At 36.5% G+C, this 25,781-nt stretch overlaps 1 protein-coding gene across 1 annotated transcript in view; it reads right to left on the reverse strand.

Annotated features, from left to right (window-relative positions):
* Window positions 1-5,440: 5,440 nt before the first annotated feature.
* Window positions 5,441-25,781, reverse strand: part of LOC150085841 (ankyrin repeat domain-containing protein 27-like) — a 289,235-nt gene continuing 268,894 nt past the window's right edge. Inside the window, exons 18-19 of the mRNA XM_090373518.1 lie at window positions 20,713-20,756; window positions 5,441-5,993 (exon numbers count right to left, since the gene is read on the reverse strand). Coding sequence (XP_090229644.1) covers window positions 20,719-20,756 — 38 coding nt within the window. The 3' untranslated portion in view covers window positions 5,441-5,993; window positions 20,713-20,718. The remainder of the gene's footprint in view (window positions 5,994-20,712; window positions 20,757-25,781) is intronic.

Genomic DNA, 25,781 nt, shown 5'->3' on the forward strand with positions numbered 1-25,781 from the left:
GTTCACCAGCTGAAGATGGCACTGACAGAGGAATGGACAATGTTACAGCAAGAACTTATCAACAACATTGTTCTAAGTATGGACAGGCAGCCCAAAGCCTGCATCGACATTAGGGGTGGCCATATCTCCTATGGAGGACCACTTCTTCCCTTTATTCCATCTTTGGCAGTGATGCATCTGTATCATGGCAGCCAGTGCTATGTTTCCATTTTTGAATAAAGCTCCTCTGTACCATTTTGTTTCCATTGTTGTGTTGGTGTTGTTTCCGTCATCATTTCTGTACCTCACAAGGTTCCTCCTTCGGTATGCTTTTGCCATATCCAGGCCACTCCTAGGAGAAGCTACAGGTGAAAACCTGACTGGTCCTTAAATTTTGCACACACAAAAAATAAAGCAAATGAAATGTACTTCATTTGCTTTATTTTTCATTGTTTGGGAATAAACAAATTTCACTGTTCCATTGTTCCTGAAGGTCTTCTTGTGTTAAAGATGTCTGTAAAAATACACCAAAAACTGTTGGATAGAAAATAAAAAGCATTCACTGTTGTTTATTTTATTATGCTGTGAACTGGTTAAAAAAATAACTTAAATATAATTAAAAATGGTATTTAGATTAAACTAAGAATATGAAAAGTGTTATTTATTTTTCATATCTAACTTTGATTTATTTTCTTTCTTTATTACACCAGTAACGAAATACAATGTGCTTGAATTCAAATCCTCCCCTCCACAAGTTATGCATTGTGACTTGGCTCCATTTCTTTACTTTTAGGAATTATCTTTGGATAAATGGCCATCAATTGCATTACGCTTAGACATCCAAATATGTTGACATCTTCCCTGGACGGAATTTGAGAATACTGGATTTAAGATGAATGATTTGAACAAGAGAGAAAGTGTGGCAGGTGTTTTCTCTCTTGTTCAAATGGTATGTTAAATTTGGTGTGAAGATAAGATCTTGGTATCAGCAGATTACCTGCTTATCAGTCAGCCAAGAAACGAGAAACAGAAGATACCAAGTGAAGCTTGGTATCTTCTGAAGACATTTTCTGTCGACTCCTGCCATTGCTAGCATTTTTGCCTTAAGTGGTTTCAGCTGAACTTTCCCCTTTCACTGAGTTTGAGACGAAAAAGATGTGCCAGGGCTGAAGTTTGTTGGATCACTTTTCTTCAGTCTCTAGCTACAGTGAACTATGAAAATTCAGAGCTGCTTGGAAGTAAGGCTTTTTCATATATATTTATTTATTTTTGGAACACTGAAGTGAAGACAGGAATAAAGTTTTTTATGCTTATTGAACTGATAGCAAAGTATTTTGTGATTGGGTGTTCTCTCAAAATAAATTCCAGACTTGAAAACAAAGTAAGTACACAAAATGTGTGTGTTTATAACCATTCAGAATCGGATACACAAAAGTGTGTGTCCGATTCTGAATGGTTATAAACCTATGGCCATTTTAATTTTAAAAATATCTTATGTATTTTTTTTTCCAGTGGCAAAAAATAAATAAGCATACACATACCTAGTAATGTTAGCTGCTTATTCATATGTTTGCTTATTTTTTACCACTGAAAATGTTATAGCTTTTTTTGATACTTTTTAAGTCCAGAATTATTTTCACTGTATACCGCATGCAGTCCTGCTCTAAAATATGAAAAAAAAAATAAAATAATAAAAAAATACTTGAAATGTGATGTTCAGAAATGATTTTTTTATTTTATTTGCATGGCAAAAATTTTATAAACTTTAGGAATTTTAACATTTAAAATTCCTAAAATCTAAAGTCAATTTTTCAAAATTCCTTTTAAACTGAAAACTTGTCACATACCACACAAATTTTCTTATTTGAATTTTCATCCTCCATCGTAAAATGAGGATGGGCATTCCATTTGTCTTCTGCAGCTGAATTTAATCCTTCTTATAGAAAAATGCTCTTATTTCGGACATCTCCTATTAGCTGAACAAACAACTTCTTTTGAAACTGTATGTAATGAAGAGTTTTTTGAAATGGACCTACAACCTTCATCAAGATGAAACTTCCAAACTGAAATGTCTAAAAGCCAAAACACAACTTCCTCCACCATTTCAATGATTTTCAACTGAATGAATAGCTACCAAACAGCCACAGTCCAAGGCTAATTAATTAGCAAATAGATAAAAATATCTGGTATATGCGCCGAATTATGTGGCCATCAAAATACATTGTGAGTCCATAAACTATTGCCACATCTGTGGCTTCTGATGAGATAGGATGCGTAATAGTTAGCATTAGTAGAGGCATATGATGCAAGAAAGCAAGCTTATGCAGCATCAGCCAAAAAAACACAAAAAAAAAAAAAACCCTTCCACTTCACCCCTCTGTTCGTTCGAAATACCTGTCCAGCTGAGCCTTAAATTTATTTAGGCTATCAACTTCCACAACAAGGGATGGACGTCTGTTCCACCAACCAACTACCCACTGGCTAAAGGCAAATTTTCGCACATCTATCCTACATCTGTCTTTCCTCAATTTGAATTTATGCCCTCTCAGGTGATTATTCTGAGCAAGAGGCAGAATCAGCATTCAGCATGCTCAAACCATTCAAGGCTTTGTACACCTCTATCAGATCACCTTGCCGGTGCCTAGTCTCCAGACACTGTAATTTGCAAAACTTAAGCCTTTCTTTGTAAGAGCAACCCTTCATTCCGTTCACTAACCTTGTTGCCCTTCTCTGTACTCGTTCCAGCAGCTCTACATCCTTCTTGAAATGAGGTCTCCAGACCTGTATACAGTACTCAAGGTGTGGCCTGACCATTGCCTTATACAAGGGAATAATCACCTCCTTATCCCTGCTAGAAAAATTCCTGTATATTATTGACAAGACACCATGCGCTACTCTTGCAGCTTGTCTGCACTGCTCAGAGAACTTCATATCTGCCTGCACAATTACCCCCAGGTCCTTTTCATTCTCTACCACTGTCAGTGTAGTACCACAGAGTTGATACGTTGCTCTGGGGTTGCTGTTTTCCATATGTAGTACTTTACATTTGTTAATATTAAACTTCATTTGCCACCTCTCAGCCCATCTGCTCAACCTTTCCAGATCCTGTTGCAGCAGCATAGCGTCAGTAGTGTCCTTAACAACCCTGCCAACATTTGTATCGTCTGCAAACTTGGACATTAAGCTTGATATACCATCATCAATATTATTTATAAATACAGAAAACAACAATGGACCCAACACTGAACCCTGAGGGACTCCACTAATAACATTAGTCCACGATGAGCAGTGTCCATTAATTACCACTCTCTGTCTTCTGACTCTCAACCATCCCTTTATCCATAGCAATAATTTGCCACACTGCTCCAATTTGTGCAGCAGTCTTCCATGTGCAACAGTATCAAAAGCCTTTCTAAGATCTATTCTTTTGTGATTACATCATAGTATACAATCAAATTGGTCAGGTAAGACATTCCCTTAACAAAACCATGCTGTGTCTGAGCTATAACTGAATTCTTGTCAAGATGATCCAGCAGTGCTTCTTTAACCGGTGCTTCCATTAATTTTCCTGGAACAGAAGTTAAACTCACAGGTCTATAATTACTTGTGTCAGCCTTTGATCCTCCTAGTTTATCTTTATATAGGTTTAATATTACATTACTATTAAAATGTATAGAAATTTATATCCTAATTCACTTAACCTTTACTATGTCGTGGTTTTTCCGGATACCATATTCATGCAAGATGGTGTGTCATCCCACATCCAACGTTGTGTCCAAAGATTGCTAAGGCAACACTTTACAGATGAATGGGTCATCGACCATTGTTTCCAGACATCTTGGCCATCCCGATCACCGAACCTCACCCCCACGCGACGTCTGGTTGTGTGAGGTTTTTTGAGGAACCAGGTGTAGTGGGAAGGATGTCGAACTCTGGCAGATTTAAAGGACAGCATTAGATGTCATGTGCTGGCTATTACAGTTAACATGTTACGTTTTGCTGTAGAAAATGCTGTTCTTCGAATGGAAACTGTTGTTGACCAAAATGGAGGACACACTGAACAATTGTAGCACTGTTCAAGTGATTTGTATTGTCACAGTGCCATATAGTGACAAATTTTGTAACATTTTTTTTTTCTTCCAATAAACGGCGAGCGCATTCTTTATTGTGCCTGTTGTCCAAATTTCTCTTCAGTACGAGCCTTAAAACTCTCTCCAGAACCCTCTACATAGGGATACTTTAATTTTAACAACCCTGTACGTAATCCTCTGATTAGTACTTGTTTGAGTATTGCAAATATTCTTTAATTGTTCCTAAATTACTGGTAAAATTAACAGCATTATATTTTATACATATAATAAATATAATATAAATATTAAATATGTATATTTTTAAATTTGAGTGTGTTTAATCAAATATTTTATATAATTTCTGGTTTAAGATGGTACAATTCTTTTTAGTTTCAAACAACTTTTCATCAAAATGTTTTAATGAAAAAATTTTACTAAAAGAGTTCAGTGGTTTCATTTATATGGTCTAAAGGGCAGTTTTCAGAGAATTATGACACTTTTTTTTAAAGGAAGAAAATATGTTTCTTGTAACAGTTTTCTTTGTGAGTAGAATAAAATTGGCTTCTTTATTAACATCCATGTTGTCTGAGTGCTTGCAATCCTGGTTTCATTATTACTGTCATTAAGATGACACATGATAATCTTGCTGAACTTGGTATGAGTGTAATCCTTTTCATCTGATCACTTAATATTTAACGCAGAGGTGTCCAAACCATGGCTAGCATATAGCCCATTCATTCATATTGTGCTGCCACGTAGCAGCTCTAAGTGTTGTGTCCCATGAGTTTTAAAACTAGCGTGTCACAAGTTATACTTTCAATTGACTTTTGAAATATCTATTTTTATTAATATTTAGCAATCCTCAGTACTTAGCAAAAGTCTTATAAACACGTAATAAGAATATCAGTGTTACATAATAATCGTTGGGTTTCATATTTAATTATTATATGTAAAATAATTAAAAACTATAAATATAAATGTTGATGAAAAAATTAAATTCAGGTTTAAAAAGTATATAATTAGTGGTAATGAAATGTTCTTGCAGCCTGCTTCCTGTGAGAACTCATGTGGCCCACAACCTCCAGCATTTTATGTTTTGGCCACTAATCAAAAAAAAAAAAAACAGGAATTTCTGATTTAATGGATTGATTTTTTTTTTTCTTTGATTAAAATCCCAATTTAATATCCCCCATGCCAGTATATTCCTTAAGCTGCCTTTGTATTAAAATAGACTTTCTGGTGGCATAGTCACTGCATTTGAACCTGATTATAAAATTTTATTTTCATGGAATATTTGGTCTTTATGGGATATATACCTTGATTCCCTTTGGTTTATAAACTTGCTCTGTTATAAGATAAAATGGAATGATTATAACTATTTTCACACTCCAAAAAGTTTGACTATTTATTTATTAGCCCTTGTCCAATGTTCCAGTAACTCTGCCTGTTTGACTTTTATTAAATTATTCTATAAACACAGGTGGGGTATACAGGAGCTGCAGATTAGTTATAAAGCCTCATTTTAAGTTAAAATAATTTTACATATGCTACACCATGTTATGTATTTCGGTGACACTAAAATTATATCCTACTCAAAGACAGAAGAAGATACAAGAAATGGTAAAAACAGTAAATTATTTTTAACAACTTATCTCGAACAGAGCATATACTGTTTGAGACAAGTCTAACCTTATGTCACAAACTTCTTAAAAAAAAAATTGTTACAAACACTTTTTCTTCTAATCAGAATGATAACACCTATAAATTAGTTATTCCGCACTTAAATAATTAAATAGTACACAAAAATTATATACAGAAATTTATATAACTTTAAGAATTATAATGAAATTATATAGTATTTTAGTAAAATAACATTATAGACGTGTGTATATTCTTCATTTACTTTTCATTTGAAGGTCTTCTTGTGTGACTGGTTAAAAATACCTAAAAAATAATATTTAAAAAATTATTTTTTTAAATAATATTTATATATAAATAATAATGTTCATGAAACAATTTGTTTAGAATACAGTATAGGATATATATCTATTAATGAATATAAAAATCTACATTTCAAAATATACAATGTGTGTGTGTGTAAATTATTTTTAGTGTAAATTAAATTAGTTTGTGGCTATGTATTTCTAAAGCTCTTCATACCAGATTAGTTTTTGAAATAATTTTGAGGATTTTTTTTTTATTTTAATATACTAAAATGTAGTTAATATATAGTTTGAATTCCTATAGTCTAGGTTAGTTTATTTTTGTATTTAGATAAGTATTTGTAAAACTACAGCTTAATTATATTCAGATAACCTTTGCTATCGATATTTTGGTGGGAACTTCGTAACTTTTGTTGGGTAGATTAAATTTAATTTCACTAGTGGTTAAAAGTTTTGTCAGCAGCATAATTTCTATAATACTTTGTTAATTTAAATTCTATAGTATATCGTAAGTTTAAAGTAAAGTATTTGGAAAGCTTAATATTCAGATAGCCTTTGTTATCAAATATTTTGATGGGAACTTTGTAATTTTCATTCAGTAGTTTAAATTTAACTTCTTTAGCGGTAGTTTTGTCAACAGTTGAATTTCTGTAACATTTTGTCAACTGAAATTCTGTAGTATATTGTAAATTTAAATTTCACAATCTTTCTAAAGTTTAAATTTAAAATTTTGTAATCTTTCTAAAGTTCAAATGGTTGCCACAAGATCCACTAATGATAACAAAGTCCAAGGACATCGGGGCTCAAACAGAAATACCTGTGGGAATTTCAGTTGTGAGTCGTGACTTCACCATTTGTATAGCCTCTGGCACATATTCTAAGGCTGGTCTAGTAGACAAGACCTAGCTCAACTGATGGTTCTTTTCTTTGCACCCAATATAAGGAATTTTTTTTTTTTTTTTTATGTGAACCCCAAACACGAGTGGTATTAGAACCTATAGTACTTAGTACCGTGCTTGGGTTGGAGGTTGAGAAGACGAAAGAAGATATTTGTTGATATTGGACTTGAACTTCTGTAGATTGTAATTTTCAGGAAATACGTATGAAGGAAGGTTGTTTCAGAAAATGGCAGTTGAATGAATAAATGAGGAAGATGAAAAGTTGGTTCTGTGGGTTTGAAGTTGGACAGTAAATGGATGTTGGCGGCACGTGTTCGGACTGTTTTGAAAGAGAGAGTGGGAATTATAGAAGCCAATTCAGAAGAACAGTGCCCATGGAAATATCTGTAGAAGAGGCATGCAGCAGAAACAGTGCATCTATAAGAAAGCGAGTGGAGAGACTCTGTTAGAGATGAATCATTAATTAACCTAACTGCCCTCATCTGAATGGAATCAAGAAGCCTGAGAGAGGTTTTGGGGGCACCACCCCAGATGTGGGAACAATATTCCATGGCAGGGCGGATTTGCGATTTATACAGAGCGAGCAGCTATTTGGAAGAAAAGTAATGCCGAGAGTGAAAGAGAAAACCAAGTTTTTTAGATGCAGAAGAAGCAATATTTGTAATGTGCTTGTGCCAAGAGAGATTAGAAGTCAGGGTAATCCCCAAAAGAGATATATCATTTTGCCTAGAAATCGGAGTGTCACTAAAGATAACCATAGGAGCAGAAGAATCCTTTTTGCGAGATATAAGACAAGACTGAATTTTAGAAGGGTTGAAATCAACTAAGTTGTCTTTGCCCCACTGGAGAATTACTGATCTCAAATTAGAACTGGGTGTGTTATGAGAACTCGAATAACTGAAGAAACGAGTGCTTGCCCTAGAAACAAATGTAACTAGTAGCTTGTCAGGGACTTAAGTATCTCATGATCTACCAAATGATGTGTACCCTAATTTGGGCATCAGAAAAGAATAGTCAAGTGGAGATTGCTCTGGTTAAAGGTGATCTAGTTTTATTGGGAGACTATTGTCAGAGAAATGGGTAACATTTTTTGTAATAAAGAAGTGATTCAAAACCAGAGTGTGTTTGCCCAGATTAACAACAATTGATGTTACCAACAAGTTTTTAGGTTTTAAGGGAGGTAAAGAGAACATTATTATTCATGTGGGGACTAATGATATTAAATGTACACAACATGACTGTTGGATATATGACTATGTTGCAAAAATGCCACGAGTTAGACCAGAATGTGTATGTGTCTGCAATTCTGCCCTGACATGACAGGAGGAATAATATGCTGAAAGCCTGTGGATTAACTCAAGACTTGAGGGAATCTGCAAGGTGATAAGGGGGCCTTGCAGATTTTATCCACGTGGCCTGCATTTGTAAGTAGAAGGAATTTATTTTGTAAAGAAGGTATTCATTTGAACAAAAGTGGTGCAAAGATTTTTGCCAGTATCATCATAGTTAGGGAGGAGGAAGAAAGGTAATTTAGATCTGCATTTATCTCATGATACAGGTCATAGTACTGCTTGAACTCACCTCAAGAATTCTTGTTTGTTGCCACATCAGCCAATGTTGATAAAATGTTCTGATGGTAGTAACATTTTAAATAAAACTATAAATATTACAGAGACATTACTGTATCTACAGTAGTGTCAGGTGTGTTGTCAAAGTGGCTGAATTTCAAATCGTGGTTAGGAAACCTAATGATGACATAGTAGGGCTAACAGAAATGTGGTACCACCTGTAAATTGGGGATTATTATTATTATTAGCCATATGGTGCAAGGAAGCCTGAGGCTTATGCTGCACCAGCCAAAAAAAAAAATTCTGAGTTACCCTGTGTGTGTGTGAGAGAGAGAGATGACAAGTTTCACTACAGCATGTATAATGTAATTAGGGAAGATAGAAGGGGTGGTGGTGGGGGTCATGCTTCTTATCAAAAGCAATCTGAACACAAAAAGAGCATTTGCTGAGCCTGAAGTTACATCTGCCAGCATAGAATCTGTGTGGTATAAGTTAGCTGGAAGCAAAGGTATAAAGAGAGTGGGAGTAATCAACAAACCAGAAGATTGTGAAGAGTACAATGAGAATGTCTACATGCAAATGGACTGAGCAAGCAAACATGATTGGGTGACTTCAATCTGCACCAGACTGATTGGAATAAGTGAGAGGGGAAACTCACCTGGGAAAATTTTTTAAAATAAATTAGATTTATTTGTACCAGTATGTTAGAGAAAGTACTAGGGGTGAGAATATTCTTGACTTCATCATAATTAATAAATCAGACAACATCACAGAACTTTGAAGTCCAGGAACTATTGTCAGTCCAGCTGGAATCATCAGTTGGAATATGAAGAAAGATGTTGCAGTAGTTAAAGGTAAAAGCACTGGTTTTATCTTCAGAAGAGAGGACTTTCACAGTTTTAAGGCACTATATGGCATCTATTAATTGGGTGGATTGCTAAGTGATGGTGAATATATTTGAATTATGAAATACTTGGTGGCAGTGATCACAGTGTACCGATGTGGGATTTACTCAAAGATGTAGCTACCATCAGGGATAAAGGGAAGGGTGTTTGCTTTTGTAAAGATGACTACTGTGTTCTCAAACAGTTTTTAAATTCTATACAGTGGGGCCAACAGCAAATTCTAAATGGGATGCATTCAAGGAATTAATCTTGGAAGATACTAGGCTTTTCATACCAACCAAGAAATAGTTTTAGGCCTAAATGGATGTCAGATGAACTGATGGGACTTGTGGCAGAGAAAAAAAAATGCAAGGGATGCATATAAATTATCAGGAGGCATCTGCCTCCTGATATAAGATAGTCTGTAATCAAATCACGAAGGAGGTAGGCAAGCCACAGAAGATTACCAGAAATATTTGGCAAAGGATACAAAGAAAAACAGTAAAGACTACTTTATTTTTATGAACTCTAGAAGAAAGGGGGTGAATCAGATTAGTCGACTTGATATCGATGGTTCTATTGTCCTGCTGAGGTAGCTGACAAACTGAATGAGTATTTTGCATCTACATTCACACATGAGGACTGATTAAGGGAGGAGAATGCCATAAGTTCATCAAACTGTAACAGGGAGCTAAACTGTTTTTTTCTTTGTGTCTCAGATATTTTATCTTTTTTCTTTTGGCCCCTAGGCCAAAAGAAAAAATATGAGACACAGAGGGCACCTTGAACTGAGAAAGTTTCAGAACCTCTGAGCTAAATGATTTTGTAATAACTGAGAGCAAAGTGGAGGAGAAATTGTTGAAGTTAAACATAAGAAACACCTGGAGTGGATGGGATCTATCCAGTTATATTAAAGGAGGCAGCAAAGGAAGTAAGCAGGCCCTTAGGCATGATTATGAGAGGACATGGGAGGTCCCCATGGACCAGAGATGTGCAAATGTATCCCCAATTCACAAATGGGGATTGAAAGGTGACACGAGTAATTACAGGCCTGTTAGTTCTTCTCCGGGGAAAATAATGGAGTCGCTGCAGGATCATCTAGACAAGACTCCAGTTACAGTTCAGACACAGTATGGGTTTGTTGAGGGAGTCTTGTCTGATTAATTTGATTGGATACTATGATGTGGTCACAAAGGAACTGGATGCAAAAAATATTGCATCTTTTGGTAGTGTTGAACATTGAAGACTACTTTACAAGTTGGAGCAGTATGGCATTAAGGGTAAGTTGGACACTGCTCTTCGTGGACTAATGTTATTAATGGAGTCCTCCACTGGAGCCCTCTGTGTTGGGCCCATTGTTATTTTCTGTATTTATCAATGATATTAATAAAGGTATATCACGGTTAATGTCCAAATTTGCAGAAGATACAAAGGTGGTAGGATTGTTAATGACAGTATGCTACTGCAACAGGATCTGGAAAAGTTGAGTAGATTGGCTGAGAGGTGGTAACCGAAGTTTAACATTGACATATGTTAAACCCATATGTGCTGCATATAGCAGTAACCTCAGAGTAACATACCAACTGTGTAGTACTACAATCAGGGGTAATTGTGCAGTCAGATATGAAGTTTTCTGAGCAGTGCAAAAAGGCTGTAAGAGTAGCTCATGGATTCTTGTCAATGATATATAGGAATTTTGCTAGCAGGGATAAGGAGGTGATTATCCCCTTGTATAAGGCAATGGTCAGGCCACACCTTGAGTACTGCATACAGGTCTGGAGGCTTCATTTTAGGAAAGATGTAGAAGTGCTGGAAAGGGTGCAGAGAAAGGCAGTGAGATTAGTAAGTGGAACAAAGGGGTTGCTGCTACCAATAAAGGCTTAAGTTCTGCAAATTGCAGAGTCTGAAGACGCATCTGCAAGGTGATCCGACTGAGGTATATAAGGCCTTGAATGGTTTGAGCAAGCTCAACTCTGATGGGATTCTTCCTCTTGTTCAGATTCTGCACCTGAGGGGGCATAAATTCAAATTGAGCAAAGACAGTTGTAGAATAGATGTGTGGAAATTTGCCAGTGGGTGGTTGATTGCTGGAACAAACTTCCATCTGTCATGGAAGTTGACAGCTTAAATAAATTCAAGACTGAACTAGACAAAGTGTGGTGAATGTATTGGTGAAACAGGAAGAGGTGGTTTTTTTTTGGCTGATGCTATATAAGCTTGCTTTCTTGCATCATATGCCTGTTAATGCTACTTTTAGAGTAAAAATCATAGAAGCCACGAACGCATATGTACCATTAAGAAAATATTGCAGGAGGATGCTAAAATGGATGACCGCAGAGCTGGCTGGTCAGATAGGGCAGAAAAAAGTACTGAAGCCTCCAACAGGAACAAGTGATCTGTAATAATACCATAAATAAGATTATGGAGATTAAGGCTATATATGAGAAAGCACTGGCTGAAAGGGAAAGAATAGGGACAAGGAATTTCTAGTGTATGTGAATACAAAGAAGAAACTTAAGCTGATCTTAATCTGAGTGCACAATCTTTGTGCACTCAGTGTGGGAAAGTCTTAGATAACCCAGCTGATGTTGCAAATGAACTGAATAGACACTTTGCATCATATTTAGCATGACGAAAGACCATTCATGCTGAGAAGAGGCTGTGTGAATGAGGCAGAGCTGTTACATATTTAGTCATTTCATAATTGCTGATTACTGCTTATTAGAAAAAAATGTTTGAGCATAAATGCAGGTAAGGCTCCCAAGAGTTGTTGGTATATATATGCAGTAATTTTGAGGGAAACTGCCAGGGAGTGTATTGAATCATTGAGGTTAATTATGAAAGCATCTTTGGACTCTGGGGAGATTCCTTTGGATTGGAGAAGTGCCAATGTATCACCAGTACATAAAAGAAGTTCTAAGAGTGAAGTTTCCCTACCACTGAAGTCAGACCAACAGATCTGTTGGTCTGACTTCAGTGGTAGGGAAAATCTTAAAGGCAATGATTAAGAGTGCAATACAGGGACATTAGAAAAGGTGTGATGCCTAAGCAGTGGAATAATGCAATCATAGTTTTGCTGCATAAGAAAGGAGATAAATCAGAAATTGGAAATTATAGACTAATTAGCTTGTTATCCCACATCTACAAGTTGTTCACAAAGGTCATTACTAACAGATTAGAAACAATACTTGATGAGAATCAACCAAAAGAGCAAGCTGGCTTTAGGACAGGATTCTCAACTATGATCACCTTCACGTAACATCACAGCTAATGGAGAAAGCAAATGAATATAAAACACCATTATGCCTGGCATTTGTGGATTAGGAAAAGGCATTTGACTCCATACAGCATAAGGCAATGTTTCGGGCACTGGAAAGACAAGGCATAGATACCCCATATATTATGATTTTGAAGAAAATATATGAGAGTGCTACCTCCTTTATTAGACAAGACAAAGACGGTAGGAAATTTAAAATTGAGAAAGGAGTTCGACAAGGAGACACTATCTCCGAAGCTGTTTGCTGTTGCCCTTGAGGAAGCTTTCAGAAGATTAGACTGGTCGCAGAAAGGAGTCAATGTGAACAGAGAGTACCTAAACCATTTACGATTTGCAGATGACATTGTGGTCATAAGCCACAATCCCAAAGAATTAGAGGAAAATCTTAATCAGTTATGCACAGTTAGTAAGGATTTGGACTAAAGATGAATATGGCTAAAACAAAAGTAATGATGAACAAGTATGCCACGGAAAGGGAAATAATGATTGAAGGAGCAGTAATTGAAAAGGTGGAGTCATATACTTATCTGGGACAAGTTATTAGCTGTAATAATGATAAATGGCTGGAAGTCAAGAGAAGAATAAATTTTGGATGGATAGCATTCAGGAAATATAGTCACATACTGAAGAGCAATATCCCAGTTTGTCTGAAACGTAAAATAATGAACCAATGTATACTCCCCACCATGACTTATGGAAGTGAAACCTGGGCACTCACCAAAAGAATGGAAGAGAAGCTGAGAACTACACAGCAAAGAATGGAACAAATTATATTGGGAATCAGACTGTTAGATAAGAAGAGAAACACATGGATTAGGCAGCAAACTCAAGTAAAGGACATTCTTATCAAAACAAAAGAACTAAAATGGTCTTGGGCAGGACACATAGCTCGAAGACATGATGACAGATGGACTAAAAAAATAACAGAATGGTATCCAAGAGGAGATAGAAGAAAACCTGGAAGACAAAGGCGGAGATGGACAGATGAAATTCATGAGTTTGTGGGTAGTAAATGGATGGCCAGTGCTTAAAACAGAAGGAACTGGAAAGTTGCTGGAGAGGCCTTCATCCTGCAGTGGATTGAAAATTGCTGATGATGATGATGGGGACATTTATATAGATAAGGAATTTTGAAGGACACAACATGGTTTTGTTAAAGGAAAATCATGTTTAACTAACTTAGTAGGCTATTTTTATATAAGTTACACATGAGCAGGACGTAGGGAACAATTGGCATAGTTTCAGTGGCATAACTATGCCAATGTGGTGCATGGGGGGTCCATGACTGAAAGGGGGCCCACTGCCCTGCCTGAAACAGAAAAAAATTTAATTGAGTAAAAATGTAAGTTTTTTATTATGTTTATGATAAAATTTACTATGTCTACAAATAATAATTTTTTTCACATGAAGCATGTTTATTGTTAACTAGCTGCACAGCACAAGCAAAACTGCAGTGAATAGAAGTGAAATGGTATTAGATAGCTGCTGCTTCCAGGGCAATTTTTAAGAATTTGTGACTGCAGGGGCCAAAGACAAATAGGGCCCCATTTAGGGGGTAATTATTACTATTGCATCTATAATATTTCAGAGTATTACTGAGTATCACGTTTATCACTGTATTATTAATTTTTTATTTTTACCAAAACAAATATTTTCAGGGAGCCCACACAAAACTTTGCATTGGGGCCCACTTTTCCTAGTTGCATAGTTTATTTGGATTTTAGCAAGGCATTTACTCAGTCCTTCATGAGAGGTTACTGTATAAGCTGGAATATGTTGGGATTACGGGAAAGATTCTAAGATGGATTGGTAGGTGGCAGAGGGCTGTGATTAATGGATATTTTTCAGATTGGTGTGACATCAGGAGAGGTTCTCCCAAGGATCAGTTCTTGGATCACTGTTGTTTCTCATTTTTATAAATGACATCGATGAAGGGATAGAAGCCGTGATATCAAAATTTGCAGAAACAAACATTGGTGGAATCATTAGTGATCAGTGCTTGGCACTGATCATCCTGAATGATAACTTGAACAGACTTCAAAGATGGTTAGAGAAGTGGCAGCTATGTTTAAATGCAGCAAAATGCAAGGTCTTGCACTTGAAGAATAGCAATCCTAAAAGAAATTATTGTATACACTTGGTGGAGTTGAATTAAAAACAGTGGAGGAAGAAAGGGATCTGGGAGTTACAATATGGGCACATGAAGTTTTCTGTGCAGCGTAGACAGGCAAGACCATGGTATTCTATCATGATTTTGTTATCCTGTAGAGACAGGGAGATAATAATCCCACTGTATAGGGCAATTGTAAGACCACATTTGGAATACTGCATTCAAGTACAGAGACCTCATCTGAAAAAAACACATTGAGCTTCTTGACAGGTTCAAAGACAGGCAACCAGAATTATGAGATTGGCAAAACAGCGACCATAAGGAAAGATTCTGATTATGTAGGCTGCAGAGCTTGGCAACCAGACACCTCAGAGGTGACCTGATTGAGGTTCGTAAGGCTCTGAGAGGGGTTAGTAAAAATGAATGTGGAATTTTCACTGTTATAAAGAATTCCAGAACTAGGAGCCACAAATTATAATTACAGGGAAGAGGTTTAGACTAGGTTGTAGGAAGTTTTCTTTTAGCCAGCGAGTCACAGGTTGCTGGAAGATGTTGCCAGTTGCCCTTGCAGTTTGAATAAATTCAAAGATTAATTGGACAGTTACCTATATGAGGAGGGAAGCATATAATTTGCCTTTTCTTATATGCTTTATATATATATATATATATATATATATATTTTTTTTTTTTTTTTTTTTTGCATGTGCAGGAAAAGCCTTTAGCTTTCTTGCCTATATGTTGAATACTATTACTATTTTTTTACTTAAAATCTTCCGAACAGCTTGTAACGTGTTATTACAAATAAATTATTGATTTGTAGGTAGTTTCATTTGATTCAAGATTTAGTTTAAAATCAGGAACATTTGCTTTTTAAAAAACTAAAAAAACAAGCACACACAAAACACACATAAAAAAACCATATTTACTTTTAACCTATAAAAGTCTTTTGAAGCGGGAGAAACATCTGATTTTTAAACTAAAAAACAAACACATAACCCATATAAAACATAAATATACACAAAAGAACATCTATAATTTACTTATACACCAATATAATCCATGTTGGTGTTAGTAACCCATTACAACTGAAACTAACCAGAATGGTAACCACAAGATGATTTCTTTTAATCATCCCAACAAGATGCTGTTACAAAAAGACAAGCATATCAATTTAACTTTAAAATGAAGCCACTTAACTCAAGAACACTATTGATAAATGAACAGGCATTAACATTGCTGCTTGTAAAATTTACAACTCTGTCAATGGGAGGGAAAAAACACCATTTGAGGGGATAACTTTATTTACAAAGAATATTAAAGGTTGCATATGTGCACATATCAAAGGCTATTAAACACCTTGTGATTATATGAAGGTAGCATTTTGCTCAATATTTTCCATATATTGGCTTCTTGGAATGTTTACAAGTAAGTGGAAGCCATACTTCACAGTGCTGATGGACAGAATGCATATACAGTCGATTCCGGTTATTTGGGACACATCGGGACTAGTGCATTTTGGCCCGATTAAGCGGCTGCCCCAATTATCCGAAGTTTCACGTAAATAGTTAAAAATACAATGTACCCTCCCCACCCTTTACAATTGGTTCACTGTTCAATCACGTTACGATGGAGTCACCATTTGAAGTACCGATCACTATACCATGTGTAATAAGCGCCGGTCATTGTGATCACGTTTGTGAATTGAATTTTAATTCTATTAAACAGCGATTGTAATTAGCGAAAATAGGAGGAATATTATCCATAGGCTATAAAAGTAAAGATATATTAAGTACAAATTTACCCTTTATTACCTTACCAATTAAAAAATTAAATGATACGTGAAATTCGGAAGAATATACGTGATAATCAAAATAATTAATATGTACATCGAACTAGTTGACATTTCTGTTCAATGTTATTTGTGGTGGGGGTTAATATTTAAAACAGTAAAAAGCTAAGCAATCAATAACAAAGAACACCGCACACACACACACACAAATTGCAAGTAACAAATTGCAGGTCCTTGAGGTTGTCACAGACATTCTCTCAGATATGCCAGACAAGCTGTACTTGCTACCTGGGAGTCTAAAACGCTGATGGAACTGATATTTGGGTGACACTCAAAGTCAAGTGGACCCAATTTCGGCGAAGTTCGGACAGTCTGTGATAGCCAAATCCTCTGCTTGCACCTTCAAGATGGTGGGACTGTTAGTAATCCTGGGTATAACCTCCATGCACAAGTACATGGTGGGTGACCACCCAGGTGTGAACCAACGTAAGCAGAGGTCGAGGTGTGGCGCCCACACCACATGGAGGAATGCCGCCCCTCTATGTTACCAGGCAGTACTAGGTGGTAGATGACTCTCATCAACCGGTGAAATACCACCACTTTGCTTATTGGAGGCTTGAAGTGGTGGAACCCATGTTTAGTCTCTAGAGCTAAGTTCTGGTCAACCCTTCCCTATCTCTTGCATCATGCAGTATGATTGATGACTTTTGCGGTTATGATGAACGTCGTGGCGAGATCCAATATTACTTACATTTCGAGGGTACAGCTCTAAAACGGTTATTGCAGGCCGGCTGCTAGTTAGTACACCGGACTGAACCTATTGGTAACTCTCTAGGAAGCTTCCGGATCAGCTAGTGTATAATCTTGCTACCTCTACTCTGCCAGATAGTGACTGGAGGGAGTCCGAGTAGTGTGTATGCGGGGAGCATTGTCGAGGCCACGTTATGTCAAGGATCTGGGTATATTCTTACCACATGTATGCCATATCCAAAAATTTCATTACTTCATACAGCATGTCCCACCTACTTTTTCTTACTATTGAATACACCATGAATTGTCAAACTAATAAAGCAAGCTTATCTGCGAAAAGATCTAAACCTCCCAAAGACTTCCTAATTCATTTCACAAATATACGTGGTCTCAATTCTAATCTCAACCATGTCCATTTCCACTTGCAGTCTGCCAGACCCCATGTACTTTTTCTGACAGAATCTCAGTTATCAGTTGATTCATCTACTGCTCATCTCAGATGCCCAAATTATTCGCTGTATGATTCCTTTCGCCTCAAAGGTGGTACTTGTGCATATGTCCGTTCTGATATTCCCTGTCAGAGACTTGGCAATTTGGAATCTCCTCTCTTTGATCTTCTCTGGCTTACAATCTCTCTACCTCATTGTGTAAAATTCATCTGTTGTCTCTACCGTTCTCCCAACTCCACTAATCACTTGGAGCTCTTTGACTTCCTCTCTTTTCAACTTGACTTTCACCAGTCCAACTTTCCTAACAGTGAGGTAATTTTCCTTGGTGATTTTAATATTCAGAACTCCAGCTGGCTTCCGTTTTCTAGTCACACCGACCCAGCTGTTCGAGATGCTGAGGCTTTTGCAATTACTAATGACTTTGAACAGATTGTTCATTTACCTACAAGAATACCGGATAATCCTAATCATACAGCCAATACGCTCAATCTTTTTCTCACAAACAACCCTCCCAAGTACACGGTCGAAGTGAGAAGTCCTTTAGGCACTTCAGATCACAACTTGGTGATTATCTCTTCTCCAATGGAACCTTTATTTCATGGCTATTCCCAACCTCGTGTTGTTTGGCATTACAAGAATGCAAAATGGGATGACCTGCATGACTTCTTTTCTTCTTTTCCTTGGTCAGATTACTGTTTCAAAACTTCTGATGTCAACGTTTGCTCAGATCGTGTCAGTGAAAATATTCTTGCAGGAATGGAATCCTTTATCCCACACTCCACTTTAAAATCTCGTCCTTTAACTAAACCTAGGTTTTCCAATAAATGTGCTAAGGCTGTTCAAGATAAGAATGTTGCATATCGTAATTGGCTTGTTTCTAATTCTCCAGTTTCATTTTCTGCCTACACCAAAGCTCGCAACAATTGAAAAGCAGTTATTAATCAGTCCAAACTAGAGTTTGAACAGGCTAAGAATAGAAAACTTGCTTCTTGCCCTAACGGTAGCCGATCATTCTCGTCTGTTGCCAAAGCTATTGGCCGCAACTTTTGCCCATCTTTGCTCCCACCTCTGTCCAAACCAGATGGTTCTGTTGCCACTTCAGCCAAGGATAAAGCTGACCTGCTAGCATCCCATTTTTCTTCCAGCTCATGTATTAATGATCTTGGTAAAACACCTCCCACCATTCCCAACACGCTCCATTCAATGCCTCCTGTGGTCTTCCGTCAAAAGGATATCAGAAGGATTTTGATGAATCTTGATGCTAAGAAAGCTCCAGGTCCTGATGGTATTTCTCCACTTGTTCTCAAAACCTGTGCTCCTGAACTTACTCCTATTCTTTGCCGCCTTTTTTCACTTTCTTATTCCAAAGGTGTTTTTCCTTCTGCTTGGAAATTTGCTCATATCCAGCCAGTTCCTAAAAAGGGTGACAAATCTCTCCCATCCAATTATCGTCCCATTGCAATTACTTCTACTCTTTCTAAAGTAATGGAGAAATCAATTAACCGCCAACTCTTAAACTACCTAGAAACCTTCTGATCAACAATCGCCAGTATGGGTTCCCTTCAGTGTCGATCCACTGGTGATATTCTGGCTTATGTTACCCATTTATGGACTAATTCAATGGAAAGGTTACACAAGTAGTTGCTCTTGACATCTCAAAGGCTTTTGATCGTGTTTGGCATAAAGGTCTTCTAAACAAGCTTCCATCTTATGGTTTGCCAACTGTTTTTAGTAATTGGTCATCCAGTTTTCTCTCTGATCGCTCATTGAGGGTGATGGTAGATGGCTCTCTGTCTTCTAACTTCTCCACTAATGCCAGTGTCCCCCAAGGTTCAGTTCTTTCCCTCACTCTTTTCCTCTTGTATATCAACGACCTTCTTCCATTGACTGGAAATCCTATCCATAGTTTTGTCGATGATAGCACATTGCATTCAACTTTCCATTTTGAGAAACCTTGTCCTGCTCAATCAGCTTCAACTTCTCGAAAATCTGCTACCAATTCTTTAAATGCCGATCTTCAGGTAATTCTCCAGTGGGGCAATGACAACTTAGTTGCCGCCACCAGCTTGTTTTTGTTCCACAGTGCATCCAGGCACTATCACTTCCCCAGGTAAACAATGCACACGTACCCAGCCATCCACATAGGGCAACAGGAAATGTGATTCATCGGACCAGATGACCTTCTTCCAATCACTCAAGGTCCAGTTTCAACGCTCGCATGCCCATTGTAGGCACTGTTGCCACGTACCATCCGGTAGAGCCTTCGCTTACCTCGAGCATCGATGAGCCGTGGTTGTCCAACACCTCGCCAGCAGTTCGTGGGGTTTCCCTCCTTGCACCACTTTTGGTAGGTACTAACCAGGTGCACCTCACCAGCTGTGCCACTTTGGATATGCTCTGACCCAGTTGTCTGGCCGTTACAATTTGGCCTTTGTCAAATTCGCTTAAGTCCTCTGCCTTTTCCATCTGAAGAACAAGAGTAACACTGATTAACAGAGCTCAGTATCAGGTGTTTTTTATACAGTGTCCCACGCACACGCCATAGTTCACCTTCGTCGATTTGCATAACGACTCGCTGGTCATAATGTTTTTACACCAATGAGCCAAAACATTATGACTCGCTGGTCATAATGTTTTGGCTCATTGGTGTAGTATGCTAGGGTTAAAACGCTGTTTCAATAACCCACCCTGCATACATTTATTTTATCAAAATAATGGTATGCATTCATAATTTCTCTAAATATAGACCCTACAGGTTTCAAAATTTCATCAGCAGTAACTGATATCTCATTCCGAAGTGAACCAGCAGCAGTACCATCTCCAAAAGACTGCTTATCCCTGACCTACACATTTTTGGTAAATATGTTGTTGCTCACATAAAGCAGCTGTTAAATTAATCTGTGTGGTAGCCAGATTAATTTAACATCAATTAATAATTTTCCAAAATGGGGGGTTCAGAAAAAGAATTAGCAGTCAATATGAGAAAATCCTCACCTGATATTATCTATAAACTGTATTTTGTAGTTTTTCTGCAGGTCCTAAAAATATAATATTTTCATAAATTAAAGTTGTAGAGAAAAAAAAAAAAAGCTGTAATTTAAAAAAAATTCTAAACTTATTTACATATTACATATCAATAAAAAAGACATGTTAATGACAAAAAATAGCTGTTTTTCATTGATTTAAAGAGGTGGGTTTATTGATTTTTTTTTTTTTTTTTTAAATCCTCTGGAGTATTTCAGATCCTTTAAAAACTGTTTCGTTTTTAAAGGATCTGAAATATTCCAATTCAATCAGTGAATGAATTGGAAAATATCAACTATCAGAACACTAATATTTGGCAGCAAAAACAAGATTAAATAATTTTTTTTTAAATATTATACATTCATTCTTGTTGGCTCTGTTTGGATTCCATAATGAAATACAGATGTGCTTGAACTTTTAACTGGTAATGATTAGCCTAACATTTTGGAAAGTTTAAAAAACTGGGGAACTTTGCTTCACTAAAAAAAACAAACTTATCAATTGAAACAGCATTCCACTCAGCCCACTTCAAAGACCATGTACAATCACTATTTGAATCTGAAAAAACAACTCTATAGTACCAGTACCTGTTGTGTGATAATAAGGATTAGAAAGCCAGAATAAATTTTTAACACTGATATTGAATTTTTAATTTTCAGGAAATATATATCAAAAGTTTTTTTTCACTCAAAGAATTTAAGTAGAAAGGGTGAGTGAAGGAAAAACACCAGTCTAGCAAGTTTGAAAATTAACTGTGAATTGTCATCTGATATCACTGAAGCCAAAAGCTAATCCCCTTCCTCCAATTAGTTTGGGCACTACATCTCAACTGCTATCTATGTAAACACAGTTGCTGCCACCTAAATGTGAGAGAATCAATGTGTCATAATTTTCAGAATGCTGAAACAGATCAACATTACATATGCAGCATTCCAAAAATTCATACATAATGGCTGGAAATTCATTGCTAAAAGTAAATGCTTACTTTTGTGCTAAGCTGTATATCAGAACAAATACTGAGCCAATACCAGCAATTGTTAATTTCATGTGCCTTGAGGTTTATGTGCTCGTTGTTGAATGTATAAGAATGGCCACTCATGTGCATTACAGCACAGTGCTTGGATGCATTGCATTCAAGGCAATGAATGTGTTAATTCCTAACTAGCATATAAGCAGGTGGGAATTCTCCTATATTAGAATTAAATAGCCAGGACTCATTATCACCTTGAATAATCAGTATTGCCTGCAAATCAGAGATTAGAAGTATCCCGAACAATCTTGATACCAAGAAAATTACAGGCTCTTATGGCATATCTCTACCTCTCATTAAAACCTATCTCTAGATTGGTTGGTTCTTTTGGATTTTAACAGCAAAACAATTACTATTGTCTCAATGCATGCCACACATAGTACCTTAAAATAAAAAGAGGACTTCTGAAGGATTAGCTTTCCAAAGTATCCAAATTTTCATTATTAGAAATGATTGTGAATGAATATTTAAAATTTGAACCTTAATGAAATTTAAGTAAGCTGATCACTTGAATCTCAAAAGAGATCAGCTAAATCTCTAATTGCATTTATTCATAGATTTTGCTTAATGACAAACACCAAAATGTTTTTGGTGTTCATTGTTATACAATAGGCAATATAAGAAAATTATATCATATTGTTTTGGATGTATTACGGCTTTGTATCAATGTCTGGTTATATTGAGATGGTTCTTCAGCCCTTAATATGTAAGAAAAATCATTAAATACAAAATGTAGTAACTCAAACCTATATAGAGCCATACTAAATAAGTTCTTGTATTTTTCGCATAGGTTGGAACTTCATTGTGCAGCTTTTGGTTTAATTAACAGAGTTTACTGTTTTCTTATTCTTGCTATGAGTGCTGCTAACAGTATTAGTAAAATGATGCAAAGAAGCAAATCTTATACATCATCAACAACAAAAAAAAAAAAAAAAAAATCCAGTTCATTTGCCCATTCCTTCTAACAGGTTGCCCAAACCTTTTTAAAATTTATTCAAATTGCTCACTTACACAACACCAGGTGTAAGTTTATTCCAGCAATCAATACTATCTGGCTGAAGGCAAATTTCCACACATCTATTCTGCAACCATCCTTCCTTCCTCAAAGTAATGCTTCTTTCACCTTCGTGTGTGTGTGTGTGTGTGTGTGTGCGCGTGCGCACGCATGCTTGGAAATCAATGAGAGACAGAGAGAGAGAATTCCAATATCTTTAGAATGAATAAATGAAGGTGGAAATTAGAACTGAATACAGCATGGAAATAGGTCTATTTTGCAGTACAGAATATCTTAAAGTCCTGTCCAGACAAGCCAAAGTAATCTCTAAAACAATGAGGAACAAGAGGCATACACACTGTTATGCAGCACTGAAATTTGGATTACAAAACAGGATAAAAACCATCTTTAAAGGATTGAAAACAAAATACTTAGAAGATAATGAGACCAATGATATTGTGGAAATTATTTTATTATTAAGCTAAGAATTAGTTTTACTTTGGATGTGTATCATATTTAGTCAAAATCATACATATTAAACAATATCTGAATGTTAACCATGCTGGAAAGCTCAAACAGGAAAAAAGGATCAATGGTGATAAGAGAAAAAAGGGTTTCATGACTGCTAAAATCTTTAGTGAATGGTCTAAGAATGCATTTGGAGTCTTGGACAACCTCCCATGCCCAACCAATTAGTAACTGAAGAAAACAGGAAGAGAATAACTGTCATCCTTCACCGAATTGCAGAAAAAGAACCCATCTCAAACTTACTAAGAAAGACACCTCTAACAATCATCACAATTACCAAAGAAAACCTCATGAAAGCCATAAATGAACTTCCTAATAAAGCAACTGTTGATCCTGATAACTTCCCTCTTCTCATGGCAAAATTCAGCAGCCCTTACATTATTGAGGTAATCATGCCTTCAATTTTTTTATTTATTTTTAATGCATTCCTAGTCAGGATCATTGGATTTGACTTGCTAATAGCATTCGGCCTTAAGACTGACTAACTCAAGATACTGAGGAGGAAATCCATGACTACCAATAGCTGGTCTCAAACTCCGCATACTCCACTCAGTACAGCCTTGCGCTCTTGCTAACATGGCTACCGGGGGCCCCCACACCTTCAATGAAATCATTCAAAAAGATACTATCCCCTGTATATGGAACAGCTACATAGTCAGGCCCATTCCCAAAATAAAGAAACCAAAAAATGCCAAAGACTACAGACCCATAGCCATAAGTTGCACACTCTTGAAGATTTTTGAGAAGACCCTTCTCTCAGACCCACTGCTTCGGGCATTGTCCTCTGCAAATGTACTCTGTTTTATCTGGAAGATCAACTGTCACAAATCTTGAGACACTATTCTGGGTGCAGAAAGCTATCAACTAAAAAGAACAGCCTGATATTATCTTCCTTGATATATCTGCAGCTCTTGACAAAATCTCGATAATGGTTCTGGAACAAATTCTATCTTACTACTTTAAAATACAAGGCAGTCTCCTGAAGGTTTTATGTAACATTCTGAAGAACAGATGCCTCAATCTCTCATGACGACTTTATTACCCATTTCTTCATTTCTCAGGGAGTTCCGCAGGGAGGCATTCTCTCCTCACTTATTTGCTGCAGCTCTGGAACCATTTTTTGAATCCCATAAAGACAACTTTATTACATATGCTGATGACCTGAAATTCTTCGTCAAATCTAAAGATCTACAACAAGTTAAGTAAACAAATCAACAAGCCAATAACACAATAAATGAACTGGAGCATTACCTTGACTGTACTGGACTACATTTAAACCCAATAAAATCTGCCCAGATGAAAATTACAAAGAAAAAGAGCAGGAACAATATTTCTATGCTGGTAAGTAGATGCAAAGTTCAAAAGGTTAAATCATACATAGACCTTGGCCTAAAATGGGATGAAGGACTAACATTCTCCGAACACTTTGATTACATCAAAGCAAAAACATATGCGGCACTCTGGGCTGCCAAACAGGAGTTAACTGGCATTAGAAACCCAGACCTTGTTAAAAAGTATATCTTTAAATTTATACTTCCCATCCCACTGTATGTTTCACAGATTTGGTCCTCTGCCCCACCGAGCAACCTGAAAGCTTTCCTCAATACTGAATACTGTATCTTTAGACGGCTGTACAGGATCTCGAATTACCCATTTACTACCTCTAGAGACATCTTACTTTCCAATCTCAGTATTCCTACCTGGAAACAGACAATTAACACAAGAAACATTTTCACATTAGCCCAACTGCTAACAGGAAGATTAGGAACTCCCAGTATTGATGGCTTGTTTCACGAAGTCCCCAAGAATGCCGAAACAAGACACCCTCTTCAAAGCAACTTAAAAAACCTGAACAACCTAAGTCGCTTTTTTCTAGCAAACACAATAGAACTCTTCAATCAACCAAAAAGAATTGAACTGGAAAATCTCTGTAAAGACAACTCCTACAGGTTGCAGGTCTTTGCCAACTCCTATCATCTCATGCAACTTTAGTGCACAACCACTCAGCTCAAAACTGCATTTAATTTTGATCCCTTTTAACTATATCTTCTAATTATTATAAATGTCAACCTAAGATGTTAAAATCTGAAATATTCTAAAATAAAATCATAATTACACATGTATTTCAAAATTTTGTATTCAACCTTTCAGGGTGAATGTCCCATGGATGTAACATTTTGCTCATGGGGTCTGCTTCACACCTTAGAATGTAACTCACACCCTTCTAGCTAATGGCTGTTCCAGGGGTGTCTCCTCAACAAAAAGGATGAGAAACAAATTTATTTACTCTTGTATTCATGGATTTATTTATATTATACATATATATAATCCGGGTATTAATAGCAACAGTTTAGTTCATAACTGCATATAACATAAACATAGTTTAGCATAAATTTGTATCAAGATCATTAGCAGAGGCATATGATGCAAGAAAGCAAGCTTATGCAGCATCAACCAAAAAAAAAAAAAAAAAAAAAAACACTCCCA

This window comes from Mastigoproctus giganteus, chromosome 5, assembly GCF_048544385.1.
Source record: "Mastigoproctus giganteus isolate SK-2022 chromosome 5, ASM4854438v1, whole genome shotgun sequence".
Classification (NCBI taxonomy): domain Eukaryota; kingdom Metazoa; phylum Arthropoda; class Arachnida; order Uropygi; family Thelyphonidae; genus Mastigoproctus; species Mastigoproctus giganteus.